Source organism: Agelaius tricolor, unplaced genomic scaffold, assembly GCF_023055355.1.
Source record: "Agelaius tricolor isolate 1412-34295 unplaced genomic scaffold, bAgeTri1.0.p SCAF_13, whole genome shotgun sequence".
Classification (NCBI taxonomy): Eukaryota; Metazoa; Chordata; class Aves; order Passeriformes; family Icteridae; genus Agelaius; species Agelaius tricolor.
In genome coordinates this window covers 4897605-4912889 of record NW_027269273.1, presented here as the reverse complement: position 1 = coordinate 4912889, position 15285 = coordinate 4897605, and the positions used below count along the sequence as shown (strand labels likewise).

The 15285-nt window shown below is 53.1% G+C and overlaps 1 protein-coding gene across 1 annotated transcript; it reads right to left on the bottom strand.

Moving 5' to 3' along the window:
* Positions 1 to 128: 128 nt before the first annotated feature.
* Positions 129 to 15242, bottom strand: ERLIN1 (ER lipid raft associated 1). The gene is given in 13 exon segments (XM_071438535.1): positions 129 to 3022; positions 3024 to 3167; positions 3948 to 4027; positions 4292 to 4381; positions 4833 to 4924; positions 5803 to 5861; positions 6287 to 6360; positions 7272 to 7397; positions 8631 to 8692; positions 12255 to 12301; positions 12656 to 12737; positions 13900 to 14054; positions 15140 to 15242. Coding segments are annotated over 13 exon segments (1137 nt in total). The 5' UTR covers positions 15215 to 15242; the 3' UTR covers positions 129 to 2971.
* Between the last annotated feature and the right edge of the window lie 43 nt (positions 15243 to 15285).

The window sequence follows — 15285 nt, the reverse complement described above, 5'->3', positions numbered from 1 at the left end:
CTCCCACGGTGGCACCCGCTGCAGCTGAGGACATCCACACCATGCAGTGCTGCTGCAGGGGGACAGGTAGAGGGGTCCCCCCACTTCGTGTGCCACCAGCCCTAGGACACATAAAACCATCCAAAAAAAAATGGTAACAAAATAATTTTATTCTGCTTTATCAAAAGAACTGAACTGTGAATGTAAACCTGACCGGATGTATCGTGTTTCCTTAAGGAGATGCACATCCAGGGACAGACCCCTTTAGTCACAGGCCATGGGAGCGGAGAGAAAAGCCAGTTCCATCCCAAAATCCTGGCTGCAGCCACGTCCCTGCTCACAGCTGGGGCTCAGAGGGCAGCACAGCCCACGCCAGGGTGACAAAGCCGTGGCCACCCCCTCCTGCACACGCTGGGGCTGGGGAAGCAGGGAAGGCTGGGGGAGGCTGCTGCAGAAGGCACTGGGCACCACACAGGCTGCTGCAGGAGCTGGCACCACGGGGGCAGCCCCTGGGGTCCCTCAGACCATGTGGGGAGGTGGCTGATGCATACAGAGGGACACTGGGCCAGTGACAGCCACTCAAGGCAAAGCCATGGCGCAGGGAGGCACAGCAAGGCTCGGATCCAAGGGAAGCAGCTCCTCCTGCACTGGCCTGGCAGGCTTTCCTGCTCCCTGCATGGACATCGTGCTCAGATCACTGCAGGGGAGCTGTGAACTGCCTGCTTATTGCTCCCAGCAGTTCCCTCTGCCCTTGTCACTTCCAGGCTGGCAGAACCTACTCTGTCCAGCCATTCCTGATGCCCAGTGTGCCCACCTCCAGTAACATGAAGAAAATTGTGGAGACCAGGTTCCTGCCAGCATTCCCTCCAGCAGTGCTTCTAGCCTATAAAGCCAGCCCTCATCCCAAATTCCAACCAAAGCAGTGCTGCTGGGGTGAGGGGAGGTCTGTGCCAAGGGCCTGCTGCAACACTGAGGAGGTGGCAGGGCAGAGATGAGACTACACTGCTTCCTCAAAGCCACCCCACAGCAAAGAAAGGGACCCTGCAAGCCAAGCAGCATTTCCAGAAGACATTTCAAACACTATGAAACACACTGCCACCCCCTCTCTGCCCTAGTGCCCTGCTCCTGCCATGGCTGGGCTGGAAGAGGAGCTGGGATCCTGGAGCAGAACATCAACTGAGCCTCGGGAGTTTGCAGGCAGACAGAGAACAAGAAAGACCACCCAAAACTGCTGTGAACTCCCACAGTTATGTCAGAAGGGGCAGGGCCAACACAACCCTGCTGGGCCCCAGAGATGGAGGAGGACAGGCAGGGCAGGAGCAGGGACAGCAGGAGGAGGCACCATATGCCACTGGGGACTCTGCCACACAGGGTGGGGACACAGCACTGCAGAACCCACACAGCTCCTCTGGGGACATCACCAGCACAGGCAAAGCTGCCTGGGTTGAATGTTTCCCAATGGCATAAACTAAACATATCCCTCCCCTCCCCATGAGGCTGCAGATGGTGCCAGGGACAGAAGATTTAAAAGGTCAAGTGGCCAGAGTGTCACCACCCCCCAGCCCCTCCAAGGGTGGCATGGCTGCTCTGAGGGGACAGGACAGCAGGAGGGATGCACAGGGAGAGGTCTCTGAACATGCAGCAGGCAGTGCTGGGTGCTCCCAGCTGGAGGATGGCATTCCAGCTCTTGCCAGCTGCTTCCCCAGGTGTTGCACCCCAGATCCTCACAGAACACGAGGAGGAGGAGGAGCAGGTCCTAAAAGCAAGCACATCCTCACAAGCAGGGGCAGGAAGGAGGGAAAGCAGAAAGCAGGTTTGTCCCAGCAGATTCCCCCCTCCCCGAGCACCTCTCCCTCACCCTGCCATGGCAGGAGCAGGGTTGGATGTATCACAGCACAGATCAGGACAGAAGATCCATCTGCCAGCAAGCCTGGCCAGGGATGAGAGGACCAGGGACACCCTCCTTGCCATGGCTGCTCAAGGACATACAAAGCAGGTTCCACTTCCTGGAGCAGTAGATTTTGCATGGAGGAGCAGAGATTCCTCACCTACTTTGCAGCTGAGGTGTCAAACATCTGATCTGCTGCACAGCAGGGTCCTTTCACTCCTCTCTTCCCCTTCACTTTGCCAGCACAGCAGAGCAGTGGAAATTCAGCCCCCTTTCCCTGGTGAATGACTTACAGGGAGGCTGGAATCTGAGCAAAGACTTGCCAGGCTGTTCCCAACCAGCTGCTCCGAGGTGCTCCTGAAAATCTGGTTTAGGAGGCAATGAGACTCAGCCACCCAGTGGGAGCATCACAGTCAGTCCCAGGCAGCCAGGGCAAGGCTCTTGCTTGGAGAGGGGGTCATAGAATCCCTTCAGAGGCTGCTTCCTCCAAGTTGTTATGTAGCACTGCTGTCTGCAGGAGTATCAGGGCTGTGCAGATCCTACTCCCATAAGCTATTCCACAGCAAACCACTCCTTGCCCCCAGCAGGAACACGCTGCCCAAGGAGAGTCCACTCCACTGGAGTCCTTGAGGAGAGAGAGACAGCATCAGCAGAAACCTTCACCAAGCAAAGCTTCAGCAGCAGGACAAGGGGAACCTCCTCTTCACTCAGCCTCAGCCAGGAGTGCTGAGCAATGACCAGCGTGCAGCAACACAGCACTCAGAGCCACATCTCCTTCCTGCTAAATAACTGCACCTACCCCGGGAGGCTTTCCTGCTGTCTGTCGTTTAATATTCCAGTATAGGTATGTTAGTACAGGATTATCCCTCCTTTGGAAGCACCAATTTCACAGGGGGACAAACAGAAGAGGCAGAGCCCTTGTGATCTGTTGCTAGAAGAAAATCAACCCAGCTGCCACCTATACACCCAAGATGTCCAGGCAGGCAGGCAGGCGGCTGCTGCATCCGCCCCAGCGCACAGGGCCTCGTCCCCGGGCACAGCCGGGCTCCTGCTGAGCTACACCGGGCTCCCTGTGCCTCCCTCAGCCACTGCTCTCCTCGCCTCTCAGGGGGCTTTCTCCAGGGCTCTCTGGGCTTTCCTGTGCAGGAAGGCTGGTTTGGTGGGCAGTCCTCAGGCTGGCCTGCTGGAAGGCACAGGAATCCAGGAACACGCCGGGGATGCGGTCGCCGAAGTACAGCTTGCTGTTGGCAGCTATGGCCTGGTACTTCATCAGCTCCAGGTACTCAGGGGTCAGCTTCAGCTGCAAGAAACAGAAACCAGAGACCCTAAGAGACAATTTTCTGTGCCCTGTGGTGCTAGGTTTCATGTCAGGCAGCCCCTCATGGGGTGTTGTCAGGACCCAGGACATCCCTCTGGCTGTCCTGAGCAGCCAAGACCCCTGCCAGGGGTCTCTGAGACCCTGGCACAGAGCCCAAAATGCCCCTGTGGGTTTGATTATGACCCATGGAGCAAGTTCCCAACCTTAGATGAAGATCTGGCAGCCACGACAAATTAAGTAGAATGATAGTGAACTTATCACAGGGTGAAAAAGTAGATTTTGGGGTTTCTAGAATGGGGGTTCAAGGGGCAAGATGGAGGGATCTGGGTGTGTCCAGCCCTTCTTCTTCTTCTTCTTGGCCTCCATCTTCTGCTGTGATGGTGGCACTTTTGGATTGGTTTAGACAGAAGCTCAGTGTCTAACACAGGTGACAGGTATTGGGCAGTAATTGTAAACATTGTACACGTAGTTTTTAGTATAAAGACACTGCCCTGGGGCAGGCAGAGTGCCTTGGGCTGTCGTGCTGAGCAGACCTCAGCAGGACAGGAGAAAGAATTTTATAGATAAGATACAATAAACAACCTTGAGACCGAGAAATGAAGAGCTCTGACTCCTTCTTCAAGCACCAGGCTGGGAAAAGAGACTTTCCAACTTTTCTCGGGGTCACTGTGACCAGCGAGAGACCCCAACAGGGTGTGGGCTGTCAGATCAAGAGTTCCCCCAGTGCTGCCCCAAGTGAGTGAGCAGCTCCCCAGAGCTCACCTTGTTGGAGTCAGCCAGCTTGCGAGCAGTGTAGTACTCTGCATCAGCTTTTGCCTTCTCCCTTGCCAGGAATGCAGCATCTAACACAGCAGCAGAGGAGGGGCAGGGAACAAAGCATTAGGAAGGGCCCCATATCACACTGAGCACCTGAGCCCTCACCCCATGGGGACCAGCTGAGCCAGGAGTGCCTGGCTGGCCCTGTCCCTGCCCTGCAGCTTCCTGGAGAGCTCCATGCACAGGGCAGGAACCATCCCAGTGCACAGCCTTGCACCCTGCAGCACCCTCGATGGCTTCTGCAGCTCTGAGCTTCCTCCACCTGCCACCAGCCCCAGCAGTGTGCTCACCTTCAATCTCAGAAATCCGCTTCTCCGTTTCCTTCTCCATGATCTTCTGCTGGTAGTGGATCCTGGCCACCTGAGCAGCCTTCTCTGCCTCTGCAATCACAAAGGGCCCAGCTGGGAAATTTGCTCCTCAGGCCTTGAGCACCAGCAGCCTGACCCCAGCACCTGGCTGCAGGGTCTGCCACACTTCCCTGCTCCCTCCCTTCCCACTCTGTGCTCCAAGCAGCAGAGTTTTCTTCCTTTCTTTACAGGAAGAAAACACAGTGCTGGTGTCTGCAGAGCTGACATCCTGTTTACAAGCACAGGGACATGGAGCTCCAAGCACAAGCAGCTTTTCCAGCAGAGTGATTTCCTCCATCCCTGCTGCAGGACAGAGGTGCTCCCTGCTCTGCTGCTGTGGGATTTTCACCCAGATGTTCCAAACAACTGCTTGTGCAGCCTGCCTGAGCCTCCCTCAGGGAGCTGCCAGTGAGGAAGACAATGTCCTGCCCCAGCTTAGCAGGGAAGGCAGGAATGGAGGCTGAGCCTGGGCTGCTGACATTACCAATGAGTGCTTTCTTCCTGTCTGTCTCTGCCTCCTTCTCCACCACCTTCTGCCTCTGGGCTGCAATCAGCAGCTTGGTCTTCTCAGCCTCCCTGCAAGGGGAGAAGTGTTATCCTGGGGAAAGGAAATGAGGAGCAGTACTGGGGTACACAAAACAGGGAGTACTTTGGACCTTATTAGCATAAGAGATGTGATAAACAAAATGCCTTGGCAAGAGCAAACAGAACTTTGAGAATCCAATCAAGATTGCAAGAAGATTTAATCAGACTGGTTTACCAGAAAAAGAAAATTACATTGACTTCTGCAAGCAAGAGATGTTTAAAATGTGTAAGTTTGTTTATGTGACGATTAACCCAATCACTGTAGTAAAACATTACAAATCTTCCTAGAATAAGTATATAAGCAGTTGTACTTCACATTAAATTTGGATTCTTTGACCATCTCAAAGTCTCCCCCATCTTTCCAATCGCTGATAGAGCAGCTCTGCATCCCAGGAGAGGCCACAGGGACAAGGGGCCAGCCAGCTGCCAGCTCCCTGCTCACAGCCATGGGGACTGGCTCTGTCTGCAGCTGTATGAGCACACACACAGGCCAGAGGAAGGATCATCCCCTTCTCCATCTGGCCACATCTGGATGCAAGTCCAGTCTGAGGCCTTCAGGATGAGGAACAGGGCAATGTGGGCTGGGAGCTAGGCTTGCTTAACCAAAGGTTGAGACCTAACAGCATCTCCTTCTGCCCAAAGGCATCCCAGAGATCCTGGAGGGCAGCCTATGGGCAAGACATCAAGATCCTGAGCCCTGATTTCAGCATGGAAACGGAAAACAGAAGGCACAAGCACAGCTGGCCAAGCACACTCTGGCTGGAGCTCACCTCTCACTCCCTGAGCACCAGGGAAGAGCTTTCCAACATCACTGTGCCTGTGCAGGACCCTCAGAAGTAATTAATGCAATTTTATGCCCAGCTACTCACATTAGCTCGAAGTTTCTCCGGATGGCCTCTGGAATTTTGGGTTTTGTGACACGCACAGCCTGTGAGAGCAGAAAAAGGGAGCACACTTTGAATGGAACACTTTGATGCAATCTCAATAACTGAGATATCTCTTTGCAAAACCAGCTGCAGTGCTGTGGACAGTGGTGCCTAATCCTCCTGTGCACACAGCTGAGCATGGTCACTCTCCCAGAGGTGTCCCACATTTCCATTTCCTGCCATCCATCCCAACCCACACTCCCACCAGGGACAGAGGCTCCAAGTCCCATCCAAGCTGGCCTGGGACACTTCCAGGGATCCAGGGGCAGCTTCTCTGGGCACCCTGTGCCAGGGCCTCACCACCCTTAGCATAAAACATTCATCTTTCAGTTTAAAACTGCTGTCCCTTGTCCTGTCACTGCAGGCTTTGGCAAAAAGTCTTTCTCCACCTTTTAAAATCTCTCATTATTGAGAGGCCACAACCCACCTGGATAGTGAGACCTGGTGCCATGACATTGAGGTCTTTCTGCAGGGCCAACTTCAAGTTCTCATCTATCTGATCTGTGTTTGGAAGACAAAAGAGAGACCAGCTGGTTTATCATGTTTTCCCCCACAGCTTGTGTGGCAAAGAGCCAGCAGGCCTTGAAGAGCAGGTAACTCTAGAGTGTGAGATAAGGATGCTTCCTGAGACATTCAGTACATTGTTTCCCTTCCTATGCCCCCTGAAAAACATTCCCCAAAAGACACTTACATGCTGGTGACTAGAAAAGTTCTGCTGTTGATGGATTTGTGTTATCTGAACTAAGTGCAAGTGAATTTCAGCATCTCAGCAAGACAGAATACTCAGAGTCTATTGCCTTCTCAGCACTTGGACTAGGAGTACATTAATATTAAAATTCTAACAACCTTTTATCTGCCACAAGCCATTTTTGCCCTGCTCAGCCACTCAAGAAGAACAGAACCAGTTCTGTCTTTGGGGCACAGGTCCACCAAGGAGAGTATGACCTGTGCTAATTGCTGAAGCACTGCTACCTCCCTGTGAAACACCTTCCAGCTCTCACTTGTTAGAGACAGCCAGGAGGAAGCTGTGAAAGTACAAAAAAGTGAATTCAGCAGCAGAGCTGGGGATTAAGAGCAGAAGCAGAACAAGACAAATCCACTGTCATAGTGAAGGCCACAGGCATCATTGCACACACAAGAGCAGAGTGGCTGCTTTGTGCATCCAGAAAAAAAGGTGGAAAAAGACTACAATCAAATTCCCACATGCAAATGGGGAAAGACAGAGACAACAGAGACACCTGAGTCACTGAAGTTACAGGGGAAGTGCAGATGGATGTGAAAGGAGCTGGATCCTACACTGCAACTCCAGCACAGGGGCAGGCTGTGGTCCAAGGGGCTGGCTGTAAGATACTCTAGGAATATTCCAGTGGGATCCCAGCTGGCATCACCCAGCTGCCATGCCACGCACTCACCAAAGAGCTCGATGTACACCTCCTGCAGGGTGTGGGCACTGCAGAACTGGTTCAGCTCGTGGTGGATTTTGTTGAAGATCAAGGTCTTGTCGTAGTCTGCGGTGTAATTCCTCACAATGTCGTACACTGGGGAAGGGAGAGAACACCACAGCTCACCACTGGCACCTGTCAGGGTGTCAGGGAAGGAGGGCAGCACTGGGACAGGGGTTTTTCAGTAGCCAAAGCCACAGCTGCCCTGCCCAGCTGTCAGGTGCTGCTGGGATTACACAACTTCAAGGAGCAGCCATGGCAGGATGTACTGCCTGGTCCTGTTTTATCATCTGCATAAACAAATGAAACAGCAAAGCCTCACCAGCACCTGCATGCACAGGAGCAGGCACTGCTGGAAAGGGAAAACAAGGATCACTCCCATTATTTAAGCCAACCAGATCCTGCACCAAAAGGAGCATGGCCAGCAGGTCAAGGGAGGGGATTCTCCCTCTGCTCCTGCTGAGGCCCCCCCTGGAACCCTGTGCACAGCTCTGGCCTGCTCCCCCACCACAGGAGAAGAACATGTTGGAACTGTTGGAGCAGGTCCAGAGGAGGCCATGGAGTTGCTGAGGGGGTCTGGAGCATCTTCCCTTGGAGCCAGGCTGGGAGAGCTGGGAATGCTCAGCCTGGAGAAGGGAAGGGTGTGGGGAGACCTCACAGCTCCTGCCAGGGCCTGAAGGGGCACAGGGGAGCTGGAGAGGGACCCTGCAACAGGGACTGGAGGAACAGGACACAGGGAATGGGTTCAAACTGACAGAGGGGAAATTTAGGTGAGATAAATGGAAGAAATTCTTGGTTGTGAGGGTGGGCAGGCCCTGGCACAGGGTGCCCAGAGCAGCTGTGGCTGCCCCTGGATCCCTGGCAGTGCCCAAGGCCAGGCTGGACAGGGTTTGGAGCAGCCTGGGATAGTGGAAGGTGTCCCTGCCCATGGCAGAAGTTGGGATGGGCTGAGCTTTAAGGTCCCTTCCAGCCCAAACCCCTCCATGACTCTGAATTACACCAGGAATTCACCCCCCCAGTGCCTCAGCAGTGCTGGATTTTGCATTAAGCTGTGCTGCTGAACAAACCAAGCTGTCTGTGTCTTTGGGCTGGTGAAATAAGAAGGTAAGAGGCTCCTACATGGGTTCTGTCTCTGCAATTTTCTCTGAGCTGAGCTGAAGCACCTGGGACCAACACTACAGGACCAGGAGCCATAAGGGTAACAAGAAATGGAAACAGAGGGAAGTTCTCCAGGCATGGAAAAGGGAAGTCCTGCAAACCAAGCCAGAGCTGCCCCAGGAGGAGTGAAGACAGTCACAGCTCTGCCTGAGGAACCAGGATAGGAAATACCTGCATATGGGGCCAGCTTGTTCACAACTTCTATTCGGTCAATGTAGATCATAACACCACCACTGCAAGGGAAAGAGACTTCATCAGCCACCTCTGCAGCTGCTAACAGCTAACAGATTGAAAGCAAAGGCATCTCCATCCCTCTTTTAACAGTTAACAGACATAAAGCAAAGGCATCTCCATCCCTCTTTTAACAGTTAACAGATTGAAAGCAAAGGCATCTTCATCCCTATTCTAACAGTTAACAGATTTAAAGCAAAGGCATCTTCATCCCTCTTTTAACATATTTAAAGCAAAAGAATCTTTATCCCTATTTACAATATTCTGAGCATTTTGCAATGAGATAACAGCCAATCCCAGTCCTTCTCTCTGCATAAATCCAGCAAACCTGCAAAGCACCCTCCTTCCCATTTCTGATTTCCTACTCAATCAGCCAAAGGAAAGTTTTTCTGAACAGGAATGTGGCTGCAGCTCTCAGGAAAGCACAGGAGAAAGCAGCAAGGACAACAGGTGACACCTGCCACCAAATGCAGACACACCTCAGCTCCTCTGGGCAGCAACACGTGTCAAATAGAAAAAGCCCCTAGTTTAATTCACAGTCACTAACTCCAGCAGGAGCTTGGCAAGGCCCAGGAGAAAGGAAGGAACAAAGCACATGGCAGACTTCAATCCATGCTCCCAGCTCTCCTGGAGCTCTCCAGGAACTCCACAAGCACCTCAGCAGAGGCAGCCTGCAGGCAATCCTCTCCCCAAGAAAGGATGGCAGGGAAAGGGGGGAATCAGAGGTCAGGCTTGTCCCCAGCCTCTGCTCTTACTGGTGTGGCTTTCAGAAAGCCATGCCCACCCCTGTACCTGTAACACCAGAGAAAAGCAGAACTCTACAGAGAAGAAAAAAAACCCCTTTAAGTAGCTTAAAGTCTCTTGGGAGCCTAATTTTAAATCAGACTACTCCTCCATGATGTCCTTGGGGACAAAGGCATATCACAGACCAGAAGCTTCAGCAGGAACTGTTTAGAGACAGCTCATTCCTGGCAGTGCAACTCCCACATTCCCAAACTCAGTCTCTGGGATGTTTTAACTCAACAGATCCCCCACGACAAACTCCTTTCCTTATTTTGCAGATATCTTGATCTCTGGCAGCTCAAAGCCAGGTCTGCAGGATAAAAAAACAACCTGACCTTGCCTGTGGCTGTGTTCTTTTGGAAAAGACCTCCCAAGCCCAGCCTGTGCTTGCTCCAAACCTGCTTCAGGACAATATGAACTAAAAACACCGGTGATGGATGGCCCTGATGTGCTGCAAATCTGGTATTCCAATTTTAAAGGGACATCAGAAAGAAAAGGAGAATGTCTGCAGCCACCCTGGATCCTATCAGCACTCATCCACAGCCCCACACCACCTCCCTGGCAGGGAAGGGTCTGAAATGGCACCTCAGAGCTGTGAGGGCTGCCTGACTCTGCCACCACCTTCCACAGCAACCCTGCTGAGGGGCTCAGCCAGGCTGGGACAGCAAGTGGGGAATTACCCACTGTTACTCCATTATTATGAATAATTCATGAGTGTTGATGGGGTGTGCTGGGGGATAAGGGCATTTTATCAGTCCTGCTGGTCAGGCAGTGGCTTTGAGGAAAAAGGTGCCACTCAGACCCCAAAGTCTGCAGGGAGAGAGGAACAAGGAGAAATCCATAAAAGGAGGATCAACACATAGAAGTTTAAGCATAATTAGGCAGCAGTGGACAAGGAGTCAGCATCCAGGGAATGCCACAGGAGATGGACACAGGTAGCAGGAAAACCCTGGAAATCCTCACACAACTCAGGATCCAGCTCAGGGTTTAAAATCTCTATTTAATGTGTTCACTGAATGCTGCCAGGTACAAACAAGACAGGTAAGGCAAAAATTGGGGATGGGACACCCACACAGACAATCAGAAGCTTCCAGATATAGATAAGGACACAGGGAACAGGAACATAAAGAGAAACCCAGCCTTTAAAATGTGGTGGTTTGATATGTAAACACAAAACCTGAAACTGTTCAGGCTCTATTCTGGTAGCAGACTTTGAACTGGGACAGTGAGAGTGCAGGTGTGTTGCAGCTGTTATTTATAAGCTCATGTTTTACTATGGAAATGTGGATGCAAAGCTTGGGCACTGAGCAGCTGCAGGCTTTGGACCCCAAAAGCAGCCAGCTGAAAGGCTCCTGCAGCTACACCTGGGCAGTGGGCAGGGCTGCTGGGACTTTGGTCAGGATGAATTCAATTATTAACTGAGAACTGCTTTCACCAGCTGTCTGCTGCTTTAAAGCCCATTTTTACTGCCTGCACCTTCCCAACCACCTGCATTGCACAACTGAACCCCTCAACACTGAAATTCAACAGGAACTTCATTTTTAGCTCCTAAATCACAGAAGCACAGAATGGTTGAGGCTGGCTTTGGCCTCAGCCTTTGACCTTTTGATCTTGTTCACCTCACCACAAAAGGACTCTGGACAAGGCCCTGAAGTGACAAGACAAGGGGGAATGGGTTCAAACTGACAGAAAGGAAATTTAGGTGAGATATAAGGAAGGAATTGTTCCCTGGCAGGGTGGGCAGGCCCTGGCACAGGGTGCCCAGAGCAGCTGGGGCTGCCCCTGCATCCCTGGCAGTGCCCAAGGCCAGGCTGGACACTGGGGCTGGGAGCACCAGGGACAGTGGGAGGTGTCCCTGCCCATGGCAGGGGTGGCACTGGATGGGATTCAAGGTCCCTTCCCATCCAAACCATTTTGTGATTCTGTGAAAGCTGCAGCACTGAACACTAACATTATCTACAGATACTCCTGAAAAACCTTCAGATACTCCTTTGGGATCTGAAATCAAAACCATGAGACCTTTATGGTAATATTTAAGCCCAAGCGATGTCTGTTGCTGAACAACTCCAAGATAGTTAATATGAGTTAAACCTGATCAAAATTAACTCTGTTTTAATAACATTGCCACTAACATTCACCTTTTAATTTCCATGTGGTCACTGTGTGTCACCACTCCAGCCACCACTGATTTATTTTTTTAAACAGAAATTTTGTTGAGGACCCTGAATGTAAAAGACAAGGAGAATCACCATGATTTTTTTTTAATCCTGAAGAGTCATCACTTTAACTTGTGGATGAACCAACACAACAGGATCTGTAACCCAACTCAACCAGCCCTCTCCTCCTGCTTGTTACAACTCAAGCAGGTCTGTGCTGACAGAAGAATCAGCCTGATTATGCAGCAGGAATTCCATCTGGAAATGAACTCCCTCCCATCAGGAGGATTCCCACTCCCTGCTTCCTTCTGCCCACTGCTGGGGCCAGGATCTGTATCAGCCACAAGACTCAGAGTGGAAATAACCAGGGCACAGCAAAGAGAAAGCAATGGGGTGTCAGAGTAACTGAGGGGAGAAGCCCAGAAAAATTCAAGATAACATCACAATAAATGCAGATTTAAACATCCTCTGAAGAGCAGCTCCAGCAAGAGCCAGTGCTCTCTCCTGTTCTATTACAGTGTGTACATTTGGGATTAATTTTATGGCAGGTCCCCAACCCTTATGTCCCAGCCCTGCAAATGACCCCAGGGAGTGCATCTAGAAGAAATCCAAGTGGAAGCCATACCTTGTCCCACAAGGCACATTCTTCACTTCATCAGTCTGCAGCGTGGTCTGCAACACAAACACAGCCAGCACTCACAAACCTGGCTCCCAGGGAGGCCCAGACTCCCACAGTGGCACCACAGAGCCAAAACTGTGTCCTGTGCCTCCCTGGTGATGGCTCCAGGTGTGGGCAGAAGGCAAAGCTTCTCCTCCCCTGCCTTTTGGGGGATGCACAGGCAGCTGTGCCTGTTTCCCTGCTCTGGAATGCCAGGAAACAGTGACAGCCACAAACACACACTGTCCCCCTGAGCAGGACACTGCCAGTCCCAGCAGTGTCACACACACACACACACACATGGTGGGTGGGGAGAGCTTTCCAGGAGGACAAGTCCTGGCTCCCCAGGGGAGGGAGAGGGCACTGACCTGCACGGATTTGAAGGTGGTGATGAAGGGGAGCATGATGTGGTAGCCAGGGCCACTGGGGCTGGTCAGCAACGCTCCACCCCTGAGGAGAGGGAGGAAAACAGCCTCAGGAAGGTGGCAAACAGCAAGGGCTGGCTTTGAGGGCCAGCTCAAACTGCCAGGGGTCACAGAGAATTGCATCAGTGCCCTGAATTCGACAGCAATTCCCCAGCAAAAGGGCTGAGTGCACTCAATCTCTGCCTGCTGCAACTTTGCATGAAGCCTTTAACCCTTGGAGCAGGCAGCTACTGCTAAACCCTCCCAGCACTGCAGCACTGCACAGAGCTGCAAGAACACGGATTTCTCCTCTAAATAGTTCTCTGGTAACCATGGAAAATCCAGCCGTGGATGTGATGCTGCCAGTTTGGGTTTTGGCACAGCCCCTCGCCCAGAGCACAGAGAAAACCCCCCAAGGTGTTAATGCTCAGCACAACTGTGGTTAAAGGGAACTGGGGAACATCTGAAGTCTCTCAGCAGTCCTGGTCAACTCTTTGAAGCAAAAGCTGGCAGAGGTGTCACCCCCTCCCCAGGAACAGTGCAGTCTCCCCAAGTGCTGCACATTTTGCAGAATGCTCTTTCCTTCAGTCCTCAGTCTCTCCTCTTCTCCTCTATGGATGCTGTTAGTGTGCACATTAAATGGGCTGCTTTTGTTTAGTTCCCCCTCACTGCAAAAAGTTGAAATTTGTCTTAAGTAAAATACAGTTCTACGCAAGCTAACAACAAAACTGCAACCTCTGTACTCATTTTTTTTCCTCGAGTGGCACAGTCTCTAGTTCTTTACAGATAAAGGGATCAGATAAAGGGTCTTTACAGAATTTATTGTGCTTTATTCCATAAAGAACGTTTTTACTTTCCAATTTTTGCGTGTGCTGAGTGGGAAGGGTAGGGAAAACATTCCAAAGCACCAACACTGAGAGCTCTGGCCGGGTGACAGTTTGGGACAAAGGTGACAGCTCTTGCTGGCACAGGGAGAGACCAGCAGATGCCAGCAGGCAGGACAGACCCAGAGCTCTGGAATCAGTTTGTGACGAGGGCAGGGGGAAGGAGAGGCAGGAGAAACAGCTCAGAGACCCAAGGGTGAAGGGAGCAGAAGCAGCCAGGGCTGCCCACACAGGGGAAAACCGGAGGGGAGCAGAGGACAGAGCAATGCCAGGGACAGGGATGGATGCCAGGGATAGATGCCAGCCCCAGGAGGGGCTCCGTACCTGTAGTACACGGCCAGGTGTCCCTCCTCGACCCTGTGGATGGCGGAGTAGAGCAGGAAGACCAGGAGCCCGGTGGCGGCGGCGGCCGCGGCCCCGGCCTGGGCCATGGCCATGCTCGCATCCCCTCCCGGCCCGGGGGCTCCGCGGGCCCGGCCCTGCACGGAACAGCGTCAGCGGGACCCACCCGCCACAGGCAGGACAGGATAGGGACAGGGGCAGCGTCAGAGGGACCCACCCGCCACAGGCAGGACAGGATAGGGACAGGGGCAGCGTCAGAGGGACCCACCCGCCACAGGCAGGACAGGATAGGGACAGGGACAGGGCCCTGCACGGCAACAGCGTCAGAGGGACCCACCCGCCACAGGCAGGACAGGATAGGGACAGGGACAGGGCCCTGCACGGCAACAGCGTCAGAGGGACCCACCCGCCACAGGCAGGACAGGATAGGGACAGGGACAGGGCCCTGCACGGCAACAGCGTCAGCACCGCCCCGGCAGAGGGACACACCCGCTGCTGCCACAGGCGGGACAGGACAGGAGGGACGGGCAGGGACAGGGACAGGGCCCTGCCCGCACCGGGGCTGCGCCGGAGGGACCGCCCGGCCCCCATCCCCGTGCTCCCCTGTCCCGCCCCTATCCCTGTCCTGCACCTGCCCCTAGCCCTGCCCCGTGGCTGTCCTTACTCCACAGCTATTCCAATCCCTATCTCAGACCCTATTCTTTATCCCAGTTCTTGTCCCGTAGCTCTCCCTAGCCTTTATCCCAATCCCTGTCCTGTAGCTGTCCCTATCGTTTATCCTAATCCCTGCTCTGTACCTGTCCCGTTCCTTTATCCCAATCCTTGTCCTTTATCCCGATCCCTGTCCCGTTCCTTTATCCCAGTCTTTTATCCCAATCCCTGTCCCGTTCCTTTACCCCAATCCCAAACCCTCTCCTTTATCCCGATCCTTTATAACAATCCCTGTCCTGTTCCTTTATCCCATATCTTTATCCCAATCCCTTCCCTGTCCCGTATCTTCATCCCGATCCCTGTCCCGTTCCTTTATCCCGATCCCTTATCCCGTTCCCAGTCCCGTTCCTTTATCCCAATCCCATTCCTTTATCCCGCTCCTTGTCCCGTACCTATCCCATTCCTTTACCCGATCCCTTATCCCGTTCCTTTACCCCAATCTCGATTCCTTATCCCATTCCTTTATCCCATACCTTTATCCCTATCCCTTATCCCGTTCCCGGTCCCGTACCTGTCCCGTTCCCCACGTGCTGCCGAGGCCGCGCTCCCACCCCCGCCGCGCACGCGCGCCGGCGCGCGGCACCATGGGTTCGCCACGTCGGCGCGGAGCGATGACGTCACCCCACCCCCGCGTTGCCAGGCAACGGCGTGCTGGCG